At 38.1% G+C, this 13,265-nt stretch overlaps 1 protein-coding gene across 8 annotated transcripts in view; it reads right to left on the reverse strand.

Annotated features, from left to right (window-relative positions):
- The window catches only part of LOC127422230 (proton-coupled amino acid transporter 4-like), a 37,483-nt gene extending 28,794 nt beyond the window's left edge, over positions 1 to 8,689 (reverse strand). For 2 of the 8 annotated variants that reach the window (XM_051665584.1, XM_051665585.1), the window contains exons 1-2: positions 8,192 to 8,427; positions 7,766 to 7,847 (exon numbers count right to left, since the gene is read on the reverse strand). In XM_051665584.1, the coding sequence (XP_051521544.1) occupies positions 7,766 to 7,847; positions 8,192 to 8,336 (227 nt within the window). In that variant the 5' untranslated portion in view covers positions 8,337 to 8,427. The other 6 variants (XM_051665580.1, XM_051665581.1, XM_051665582.1 and 3 more) reach the window with 6 other exon arrangements.
- Between the last annotated feature and the right edge of the window lie 4,576 nt (positions 8,690 to 13,265).

The raw sequence follows: 13,265 nt of genomic DNA on the forward strand, positions 1-13,265 counted from the left end.
ACTGGACATTGGTGTCTTATGTTGCAGTTGTCATCCTTTTATAAAATCAATAAGCCACTTGGAATGGTGTTACAGTGATTTTACCACGATTCAAGGAATGTTCTAGGTTTAAAACAAGTTAAGCTCGATCGACAGCATTTGTGGCATGTTCATTAACACAAACATAATTTTGACTCATCCCTTATAAAACAAACTTTAAGCAAGGCATTTACAATGAAAGTGAAATGGGCCAGCCAATAAACATTTTAATACACACTGTTTCAAAAGTATAGCAACAATACAAAAACATTATACGTTTCAACATTATTTTAGTTTGATCAAATCAGGGATTTATTTGCGTTATGGTGTTTTACGAGATCACGGGATTTACCGACGTTGAGTCGTCATGATAACATTGTAATATTGGATATAACTTTGCACAGATAAGGTTAGTACATGATTCTATCACACTAAAATAATGTTAACAATGTATAATGTTTACGCCATGTGGCTATACTTTTTAAATGGTGTGTATTTTAACGTTTATGGACTAACGTTAACATTACTGTAACCGCGATTTTTGCTTTTTTTTTTTTTTTTTTTATAAAAGAGTGATTATTTGCACCCAGATATAAATAACACCTGCCACACAGCGTGGCTATTTGCACCCCAATAGTCTATTGGAAAAATGTATGACAAACTGCATTGTGAGTGTCGCTTCAATGGCGTGATGATGGTGGGACTGTGCCTTTTTCACCCGGTTTCGATTCTGCATTTGTCGCACTCTTTTTCCCATTCTGTTTCTTGTCTCCTTAATTTTTTCTTTAATACTACTTATAATAATACATAAAAATGAATATAAAAGATACTACTATTCCATGCTATTTTACTATAGTAATATTGTAATAACCTTGTTTTTTGGTGGAAACCATAGATTTGAAGCAATTAACAGTGTTACTACAGTAATATGGTGTTCATATAGTAACCATGTTTAATTTTGTGGTTACTATTACTACAAAATACCACTGTGATACTATGGTTAGGCAGTAAAACCATGGTTAATTTTTGTAAGGGAAGGTTAGGGTTAGGTTTAGGGGTAGGTGTAGGGTATCTGTTGGACTCTAAACAAACACAATAAAAACACTGCAATGACACCCCTATACTCTTAGTATTTAATTAGGGGTGCAAAAAGCATCTACCATTATTTGTACCTGGGTTGGTGTGCAAATAATATTAGCCACTATTTGCACTGGGGTGTAAATAGCATCTACCTTTATTTGCACCAAGGTGCAAATAGCATCTGCCGTTTTCAAATAAACGGGTGATGAGTCGAAATAATTTCTTGTAGTAATCAAAATTATGCCACAAATCTGTTAACTGAGTTTAACTTGTACTGAACTCAGAACATTCCTTTAAAAGGGTTATAAAGGCGAGTACACCCCTTACCAGGGTCGGATCTGGACACAACATTTTACCGGGAATTTCAGGATTCTTGCAGCCCATTTAACTTAGTTTTCACAATAGATATCTAATATAACTATTATTAGTAGTAGTAGTATTTATTATTATTGATTTCTATATGGGTGTTGAGCATAAATAGAATAGATCGATCCATGCTATGAGCCACTGACTGATGTAATTGACGACACATTGAAATTGTTATAACACACGACACACAACCTCATTTTGGGTGCGTTCCATTCAGAAGTGATCATCCCTATGCCTACGCCGTATTCCCTTCAAGACTTTACCATCCACTTTGAGAGCTTTAGAGAACTAAAAAATTAGGGTCATTTGGAACTCAATTTTTAGGTAATTTTAATTGGAAATTAGGTTTGAAGTGATCTTACAGTATGACTTCATGATTGTTCTCCCTTCAAAGTGCCCTTCAGAGGGTGATTTATTCAGTTTGAAATGCAGTGGTTATCTTTATGCAGCTGGATGGTAAATAGGCTAATAGCAAAAAACAAAAAATGTGTTTACTTATTTAGGAAACCATTAAGTTTGAATGGCAATATTCTATATCATTTTTTCACAAATTTTTAGAGATAAGATAATTAAATTCATGTATTCAATTAATGAAGTTTAATTTCCCACAACTGCTGATATTGAGGCCCTATGACACAATGCAATTACAAATCCAATAAATAATATTACACACAACTAATGCCACAGCTAGCATGCAAAAACAACAACAACAAAATTATTCTTAACTTTAGATAAATAGTTGTAAGAGAACACTGTAATCCAGTTTATCAAGTCTGCTTTTTTAGGAACTTCAGTGCAAACCTCCTCTCACATGTCACTTAGGCAATGCCAGCGTAATGAACTTAGAACTTGTAAGCCCAATTGTACATTTTTGCGTCCATCCGCGCTGTTTTTCAGTTGTTCTCCTATATAAATATGAGCTAAAGTAAACGGATGCCTTTGACTGTCGTGAAGCGTCTCGCTGTTGTTCAACTTCTCGTACAGGTGCGCCGCATTTCTTAGACACTAAATGGTTTTTAACTAAATGGTTAAAAACGCGGCTTGAGACACCTGTGCTCTGTTCCGGTTGTTGCGCTGCATCTAGCATTTTTTGTAGTGAAAGGGCATGTTCGATGTGAACGGCCCCTCTTTCTTCAATCCTCTTTGATATGATGACAAAAATGGGTGCGTGAAACTTTCAGGAATGAAGCATTACGGCGGTCATTTTTTATATAAACGAGATTTATTCGTTTAATTTTGGCTTTTTAAATCTTATATATATACACACTGTATATATCATAATGTGCATCAGCCAGCTAGTGGCCCACAGGAAACGTTCTGAATCTCCTGATGACCAATCCGACCCTGACCCTTACCCATGGTATAATCACTGTAACGCAAGACTCTTGAGGCTCATTGCTTTTTTAAAGACCTTTTTAAATCCCTCAAGTATATCTGTTTTCAGAAGTGTCTACTAGTCATAACTTTTCAGACCTGAGAGCTCAGACATAGATGCTCGGCCTCAAAAAGTGTGCTGTGTTCTGATTCAGGGTCAGTTTTGTACTTGGAAAAGAATTAAAACCAGGGTCTGTAGGGGGCCTGGGTAGCTCAGTGTTAAAAGACGCTGGCTGACACCCCTGGAGTTCGCTAGTTCGAATCCCAGGTTGTGCTGAGTGACTCCAGCCAGACTTCCTAAGCAACCAAATTGACCCAGTTGCTAGGGAGGGTGGAGTCACATGGGGTAACCTCCTCATGGTTGCTATATTGTGGTTCGTTCTCGGTGGGGCGCGTGGAGAGTTGAGCATGGATTCCACGGTGGATGGCGTGAAGCCTCCACACGCACTAGGTCTCCGTAGCAACGTGCTCAACAAGCCACATGATAAGATGCGCAGATTGACGGTCTCAAATGCGGAGGCAACTGGGATTCGTCCTCCACCACCCGGATTGAGGTGAATCACTACGCGACCATGAGGACTTAAAAGCACATTTGGGAATTGGGCATTCCAAATTAGGGAGAAAAAAAAATAAAAAAAAAACAGGGTCTGTATGCATTAGAAATGCATCTAGAATCAGTTTGGTCACTTTCATAACCAATCACATAAAAAGGTGAGATGTTACGCACCACTATCCCAGCATTTTTCACAGCTAGAGGAAGCCCGAGCAACCCTGTGCCGACATTCCCCTTTAAGAGATGCAGCAGAGTCTGAGTAAACCTGAACATTAAAAAAAAAAAAAAAAAAAGACAGGAATGTATGGTGAGAAAGAGGTAATGCAAGTGATTTTGTGTCTATAAGTGATCTGACTCAGGTGATGCGATCAGAAGTGGTCAGGCGACACCACTTGTATTTTCAGCGAAGGCTCTCTGATTTCTTGACTACATAAATCACTCACTTCGTCAGCATTTTACCCCATGTTAATAAAATGAGAAAGTCAAGAAAAAAAAATTAAATCTCCCAAATATACTTTGTTTTTTGTTTATAATTATGTATATCTATTCTATGTACAGTATACAATGCCAATTCTGAAAAAGTTGGGACAGTATGGAAAATGCTAATAAAAAAAAAAAAAAAGTGATTTGCACTGTGGAACATCACTATTTGTTCTAATAACAATTATTAAGCATCTGGTCACTGAAGACAAGTTTAGAAAGTGGAATTTTCCCCCATTCATCCATTATGTAGCTCTTTAGCTGCACAATTGTTCGGGGTCTTCGTTGCCGTATTGTGCACTTCATAATGCAGCCAGTATTTGGTTTGAAGTTGTCCTCATGAAAATGCCGGGACGTCCCTGGAAAAGACGGTGCTGGATGGCAGTATATGCTACTCCAAAATTTGTACATATCTGTCTGCATTAATGATGCCCTCACAGATGTGCGATTTACCCATGCCATGGGCACTGACACACCCCTGGCCCATACAGACACTGGCTTTTGGACCTGACGCCGATAACAGCTTGGATGGTCCTTTTCCTCTTTGGCCCGGAGAACACGACAGCTGTGTTTTTCAAAAACTACTTGAAATGTGGACTCATCAGACCTAAAAACAAGGTTCCACTGTTCTACTTTCCATGTAAGATGAAACAGAGCCCAGAGAGGTCGCTTCTGGACAGTTTGATGTAGGGCTTCTGGTTTGCATAGTAAAGTCTTAATTTGCATTTGTGGATGCAGCGGCGAGTGGTGATGACTAACAAAGGTTTACTAAAGTTATACCAAGCCCATGTTCATGATATCCATTACAGATGAATGACATTAAGACAGTGATGTCTGAGGGATCAGAGATCACGCGCATTCAGAAGTGGTTTTTGTCTTGCCCTTTACGCACTGATTTTTGACCAGATTCCTTGAATCTTTTAACTATATTGTGCACTGTAGAGGGTGAAATGGCCAAAATCCTTCCAATTTGTCTTTGGGGAACATTGTTCTCAAAGTGCTGGATTATTTGCTGAAGCATCTGTTGGCAAATTGACAAGTCTTGAATGATCCTTGCTCTTGAAGGACTAGGCTGTTTTTGGAGGCTCCTTATATACTATGACACGATTGCCTCACCTGTTTAACATCTCCTGTTTCACATTGCCTTGTTATTTTAACTCGTCAAATTGTTATTAGTCTTAAATTGTCCCTGTCCTAACGGTTTTGGAGTGTGTTGCAATCATCAGATTTGAAATGACTGAACATTAAAAAAAAACAACAACAATGAAATTCACAAGGTAAAACATCACATAATGTGTAGTTGTAGTGCTTTCAATATAGAAAAGGGTGAATTTAATTTACAGATCACTCCTTTTTGTTTTTATCAGCATTTTTCATACTGTCCCAACTTTTCGGAATTGAGGTTGTATGTATATACTATGTATTTCTGTTCTAACTGTACTTATATACTGTATGTGCATCACATGATCTGTTACAGCATGTTGATATCATGCTGACTTGTGCACGACTATCAAAATGTTTTGATCATGCAGTTAGTTCTTTTAAAGCCGGACTTAACCAGCAACATTTTAAACCACTGTTGTAGTGCAGTGGAAGATTGACAGGTGATTGGGCAGTCCTTTAACATTGTCTGAGACGCATCAGGAAACATTAGCATTTACAGTATATATTCGTTGTGGCTACATGTTTTCAACTACCTCCGAATGTGGTTTGGAAGATCAGACCAAACCTTTTTGGTCCATGTTTACACTGTAAACCCTGATGTTGTCATTACTGGAAAAATCAAATTGTCTTAATGAAACATTGCTTGAAATGTCAAGTTTTGGTGTTCCAACTTATTTTTCTTACAAATCTACAGACCTAAGATTTTAAGTGTTAATAACTCAAACTATTAAGTACACAACTGTGGCTTTGGGGAATACCCATAATGCATTGCGCTTGAATTATTTATTTTTCCTTGGTCAAAGGGAACTTAAGTGGGAATTGAAATAGCTATTATGACTTCATAGAAGTTTAGTCCTTTTGTAGTATCATTTATGTTGTTTTGTTGCAAATAGTTGTTTTGTGTGATCTGTGTCCCCTTTGGTCAAGTTGGACCCTGTAACTCTAACCCAGTTCTCTTTAACCCCATTTTCACCTGGTATTAAGATGGATTTCAGGTGATCCGATCACATGTGGTCAGCCCTAATTATAGGTCTAAACGGGGTCTAAATCGTTTTGTGATCAGACCACAAAAACCACATACGAATGTGGACAAAAACGCATGTGACCACATCACATTTGAGGTGTAAATGCTAATCCGTCCTGCATGTGTCCCAGCAGCAGTGAAGCACCACCCCTCACCTGTCAATCAACCGCTGTGCTTAAACAATAGTTTAAATACTGCCGTTTACGAGCGGCTTTAAAAGGAAATAACCATCAAAAGCAGATACAGTTCATACACAATCAAAAGAGCTTCACGGATCTTTAGTGTGTCTGATATCAGCATAGAAAAGAAGCACAAACACCTGAAGCTCCTTTAATACAGGCGTTTGTGCTTGGATTAAATTTCAACCACATCTGGGAGAACAGCGTGCCATTTTGTTCGCGTTTTCTTTGTCTTCTCTGTGCTTTATTATCATGTAGTAAAACACTGACATAGTGATTGGTGTATTTCGTCATGAAACAGAGACCCTCCCCTCCAAATCCGAGTGGTCACCGGAGACGCATTTAAGCTACCAGGTGTAAACAGCGATGTCTCGTCTGACCACATGATCGTATCACCCGAGACACATTGGAATACCAGGTGGAAACGGGGTCTTTGTGCATGTGCAACTGAAGTACAGGTGTCTATGCATTTCTGTGGCAAAATAAGTTTAATAACTGACCTAGAATCAGTTACAATCTTCTTTAAGCTTTTATTGTATGATTTAAATTTGACTCCATTCAATGAAAATTAATAAGTAGAAACAACAAAACTTAAATAGCAAATCTGACTACAATCTACTTGAATCTAGTTACCTTAATATAGAATTAACTATTTAGGTTATCACCAAGTTAAGTGAACTTAAACGTATTTGGAGACACCATTACTCAGTTCAATTGGAGTGAAAGAGTTCAATCAATGGAGTAAACTTATTAGGGTTTTCGATGTGTAAACAGCGTCCTGATGTGGAAATCACTTTAATTGTATAATTGTTTTTTTTGCAATTCTATAAGATAACACAGTAAACATGAGTTAGGAAATTGTCCCATTAAAACTGCAATATTTTATCCCAGTGCCATTAATGCATAAAATCATGAATTATATAATATTATGCTTTCATTCCGGAGCCCTTGCTTCAAAATTTAAATTGTATATTTTCCACCAGATGGCGCCATTTTTCTCATGTTTAGCCTATGGAGCAAATACATGCTTTTTTCCTATTTTCTGTTTTCTGTATTATAGAGCACTGCAGGCCAACTGAACAAATGATGCAGCTAAATTTGTGTGGGTGTGTTGGTATGGATGTCAGAGTGTGTTTTGTATGCGTGTATTGAGAAATTTGTGTGTGCGTGAAAAACAACAGTGGCATTATATAAACAAACTGGCATTTAAAGGGTTAAAATCCTGCAACGAATGAATATTTGGTAGTTATGATCAGGACTGATGCTGGTTAAAAAAAAAAAAAATGTACTCACTAAAAGTGGAAAATAATATTAATATATAATATTAATATGGCAGTTTTTTGACACTGACCTTTTTGTCCTCTTATCCATTTTGGACCTCTGAGTAATTTTTTTTAAATTGACGCACAAGGGTTAAACCCGAATCACCTACTTGAGCACTACGGCTCTAACGTGTCTTGCACTACATCACGGCTCTGTCTTAATCATTTCGGTCTCACCTAACAGAGGACAGGTGATACTCACGTTATGCCTTGCGGCTGTTGCTCGGAATCTTCATCTTCATCCACATCCTCCTCCTCCATAAGAGGAGTCATCACCTCCATATCTGCTCCATGTCATATTTAAAACAAAATGACAGATTTTTCAAATGCTTATACTGCTTTGTAGTAAGAGCCAAGTAGTGGCCTGATTAAAAAATGGATCTAACGCAGGTACTGAAAGGGAATAACAGATCTACATAAGGGTAATGCTTTATTTAGCTCAAGAACTGGAGAGAAACCTTTAAAGAATCTAAATAAGAGAGAGAGAGAGATAGAGACACTCTTACAATAACAATAAAGTACTGAGGCAGTACTATAGTACAGTGATATCAGCTGACATTGCCTGAGAGTCTGGGTGAGGAAGGTTGACATCCCCCTCCTCTGCCCGACGTGAAACAGACAATATTACCTAGTTGTTCGGCTGATGTCATCTTCTGCTGCTCACCTGGAGGGTGTTTACATCCAGACACACTGAAGCTGATTATCTCACGAGCACACACGCAGACATTCATTAACTCAAAATATACAATATACACCATATAAATATATTTCATAAAATACTATAATATTGCACAGTAATAATAAAACAAAGCTAAACAATAACGGTAAAGTTTATCCATAATACATCACATTACAGTGGATGTGTTTTACCGAAGGAGCGCAGAAATCACAGCCGCTCCTCGAGGTCTCTCTCCGGCTTCATGTGAGACCATCACAGGCCGTGTGCCGGAGCCGATATCCGCACCGTACAACCCGAGCGTTGAGATGACTAAAGCCTATCACGACGACATGCCATCGGGAAATAGCGACCCGTCAATGATAATGAGCCCGGGTCAAGATTGGTACTGAATGAGAGCAGATAAGGTTCACACAGACTCCACCGTCTCCTAGTTTGTCCGAGACGCCGACAAACTATGAGCAGAACGTCACAACCTTCATGACGGAGGGACTCTTAAAGGGGCCGCGAGGCTCAATTTCATATCGCTAAATAATAAATAAATGTCTAAATAAACAAATTAATTTAAGTAGAACTAGCGAGTTTCTCTCCTAATTACAAAACTGTAATTAGTGATACAAAAAAAAAAAAATTATCTTATGTATTTACTGCTTTTTATGGTACATTTTAAAGTTCTTTCTTCCACAACACAACATCCTGCCACATAATTTACCTTTTTTTCAGAGTAGCCATATCATTTTTGATGACACTTAACGATCAACACAACAGCCATATCAGTAACCTTATAAAAGCTGTTTTATTCTACATGGAGAGGGTCCACACATGGGGGCTGCCATGTTGGAATCACATGACCAGCCAAATACTACTGGCTTAATCTCAGTAACCGTCCTGTTATTGGACACTTTCACTCACTGATTAAAGTAATCATGGCTGACTGTGAATACTACATTTCTGCAATGGCATCTGAAACTGAAAACGATTGATTTTAAATGATGCTGCATCCAAGCCGCTAGGTGTCAGTGTAAGTCCAAAATGACACAAAGAAAAAAGTTACTGAGTGCACCTTTAAAGTAAGGTAAAAGGTACATTACAAAACAGCATTTAAAGGTGCACTCAGTAATTTTTTCCTCATTAAAAAAGATGTACTCCTTAAGAAATGAATTGTAATTTTGAAACATATGTATAAAATCATGACCACTTACAAGAGATGAAGACTCCAGTCACACCAGTAACCTAATAAAAAGCTGTTTTGAATGATGCTGCATCCAGGCCACTAGATGTCAGTGTAAGTCTAAGACGACATGAACAAAAACTTACTGAGTGCACCTTTAACTTGGCCCCCCAAGTAACTATTTCAAAACCATGAGTAAGGTGGCCTAATATGAGACTGTAGACATGAACCTGTGTCTTTAAAAAAATACAGCAGGCAGATATATACATGAAGTTTCCCTTTAAAGGAATATTCCAGGTTAAAAACAAGTTAAGCTAAATCGACAGCATTTGTGGCATAATGTTGATTACCACAAAAAAATTATTTAGACTTGTCCCTGCTTTTCTTTAAAAATAGCAAAAAATCAAGGTTACAGTGAGGCACATACAATGGAAGTGAATAGGGGGAATTTTTGGAGGTTTTAAAGGCAGAAATGTGAAGCTTATAATTTTATAAAATCACTTACATTAATTCTTCTGTGAAAACGTATGTATTATTTGAGCTGTAAAGTTTTAAATCTTATTTTTTACAGTCATTTTAGGGTTTCTGGGTTTGCTGACATAACATCGTCATGGAAGCAAAGTTGTAAAATTGGCAATAACTACACAGAGTAGTAAGCGATTTTATCACACTAAAATCATGTTAACATGCATATTGTTTATGTCTTGTGGCTATACTTTTGAATCAGTGAGTATTTTAGCATTTATTAATTGGCCCCATTCACTTCCATTGTAAGCGCCTCACTGGAACCCAGAGTTCTGCTTTTTTTTAAAGAAAAGTAGGGACGAGTTTCAATTATTTATTGTGGTAATCAGCAATATGCCACAAATGCTGCTAATCAAGTAGAACTTGTATTAATTCTGGAATATTCCTTTAAGTGACAAAAGATGGGGGAAAGATTGATTTCTCAAATTGACATTTAGGATGATGGTGATGTCTGGGCGAGACAAAATGATGCTTACAGAATAACAGTACCCAATATGTTTAAAACCATTGGAGAATCTCATGCACTGCAGCCCTTTATACACTGCCTAGCCAAAAAAATAAAATAAATAAATCACTGTTTGAATTTAAATAAGCATATACTTAAGAGCCTATGATTAAATCATTATTGCAGTGATTAATATGTTTCAGCTGGCAACAATCCTTTTAACCCTAACTGATGCAGTGTGTAGCTTCTCATTTCTTATACAACCATGTTGGAAGATGTATCCTGTGGTCGTGGAAAAGATGTTTCTGTGTTTCAGAAGGGGCAAATTATTGGCCTGCATCAAGCAAAGAAAAAAACCAAGGAGATTGGTGAAATCACTGGAATTGGGTTAAGAAATGTCCAACGCATTATTAAAATCTGGAAGAATAGTGGTGAACCGTCAGCTTCGTGGAAGCTGGATCTTGATGATCGTGATCGAAGATCACTAAAACGTTTGGTGAAGTCACATCATAAAAAATCGACAGTAGAACTCACGGCTATGTTTAATAGTGAAAGTAAGAGCATTTCCACATGCACAACGTGACAAGAACTTACAAGATTGGGACTAAACAGCTGTGTGGCCACAAGAAAGCCAATTGTTAGTGAGGCTAATCTGAAAAAACGACTTCAATTTGCTAGGGAGCATAAAGACTGGACTCTGGAGCAATGGAAAAAGGTCATGTGGTCTGATGAGTCCAGATTTATCCTATTCCAAAACGATGGGCGCATCAGGGTAAGATGGGAAGCGCATGAAACAATGCACCCGTCATGCATAGTGCCCACTGTACAAATCTCTGGAGGCAGTGTTATGATCTGGGGTTGCTTCAATTGGTCAGGTCTAGGCTCAGCATGGCAATAAAATTTAGTCAGGTGACTACCTGAATGTACCGAATGACCAGGTTATCCCATCAATGGATTTTTTCTTCCCTGACAGCACAGGCATATTCCAGGATGACAATGCCAAGATTCATCGGGCTCAAATTGTGAAAGAGTGGTTCAGGGAGCATGAGGAATCATTTTCACACATGAATTGGCCACCACATTGGCTGACCTTAACTCCATTGAAAGACTTTGGGATGTTCTGGAGAAGACTTTACGGAGTGGTTCGACTCTCCCGTCATCAATACAAGATCTCGGACAAAAATTAATGCAACTCTGGGTGGAAATAAATGTGATGTTGCATAAGGTTGTCAAAACAATTCCACAATGAATGCATGCTGTAATCAAAGCTAAAGGCAGTCCAACGAAATATTAGAGTATGCAACTTTTTTTGGCCAGGCAGCGTACAAATTAAATTGGTTTGATTTATTATTAAATTCAGTGGCAAGCTCTGTTATCCTGCAGCAAGTATGTTTTTAAAATGCTTCTTATTTTAAAACAGTGCTTCCAGCTACAACACACCATAATTTAGCACAATGGAATAAATGGGCCAGCCCACATAATGTCATACATTTCATAAGAGCAAACTAAAGGGTGCCATTTAGTTTAAAATATTTTGTAATAGAATCAAAGATATAACAGGAAGCATTAACTACACACCACAAGAGGCCACTGCTCTTATTAGCAACAGCAAGTAATAACATTAAGCTAAAGTTATGAATTATGTTGTACTTCCTCAGACACTGCACCAAGTTGCATACAGTATGCCTATTCTGATGGGTTTGTCTACAAATGCAACCACAAAACATGTCTGGTCGAGTTCAAAGGGGTCACTGTCAATTTACTGTAAACGTAAAAAGTCAAAACTACTTCCTTAGTGAATAAAGAGCATTTATTTAAACTTAATAATTAAAAAAAAACATGATATGACCCCTTTAAGGTCTGAAGTGCTCTTGAGCAAAACCTCTCAGAAATATGATAACACAGGATTTTATAAGCAAATTTGAAGCAGTCAGCATGGCTTTGTATTTCTTTATTAATACTTTAACCATGTTGTTTAAAGTTTTAAGGCACATATATAGATCCAAGTCCTGCTGGAATTCCATTTAAAATAAGTCTATGTTTGCCACTGATATTTGTGCATCTCGGATGTGTTATATAAACATGCACTTCATGGTGAATTTGCTTGCACACATTCACACAGTTTAACCAAAAACAACAGCAACTGACTTTAGAGGCATTCGGTATTGAGCATTTAAAAATATACATTCTGGGAAACATTCATTTCTTTCATTAATTGTTTCCAGACACCCATCAATGTTCATTTGCGACATATCCACAGGAGTACATCAACGGATGTGTTACAGAGCAAATGTGAGTCAATGTGTAATTGTGCATGCTACAGACATTTGCAATACTACAGTAACTGTGTACTTCTCATTTGTACAGACTTTGTAAATCTGAGATCAGAGGCATCAGGCTTGGCCCTGATCCAGGGTCAGCCTAAGGCCTGCTGCATCTCAGGTGCTTTGGCATGAAACTGGAACCCTGTAAATGCAGTTGGAGCCAGCATGGCCCCTACAGACACCAGGTACGAATGCTGCTGGCTGGAAGAGGCGCTCTGTTTGAAGCCAAAATGGAAGACTCCTTTAACACACTCCATACATGGCACGGGAAACCACTTCACTGCTTTTCATCAATCAATCCATTCATCCTTACGATTGTGTCCAATTTATCCATCAAACTAGGCATTGGAAAAGAATGAGGGAAAACGAAGGTAAAAGACAAGGACAGGGGACATTTGGCACATCTGTTTACTCGATGGCTCCAGGTCTGGTCGCCACGTAGACGAAGACTACGATGAGCAGTACGAGTATGGCGAACGTCGGTAGTACGATGGTCGCCACCTGCTCCCGTGCCTCTTGCATGGCTTGTTTGCGCTCCTTTTTATCTTTCCACGACTCCTT

This window comes from Myxocyprinus asiaticus, chromosome 31 (genome assembly GCF_019703515.2).
Source record: "Myxocyprinus asiaticus isolate MX2 ecotype Aquarium Trade chromosome 31, UBuf_Myxa_2, whole genome shotgun sequence".
NCBI lineage: Eukaryota > Metazoa > Chordata > Actinopteri > Cypriniformes > Catostomidae > Myxocyprinus > Myxocyprinus asiaticus.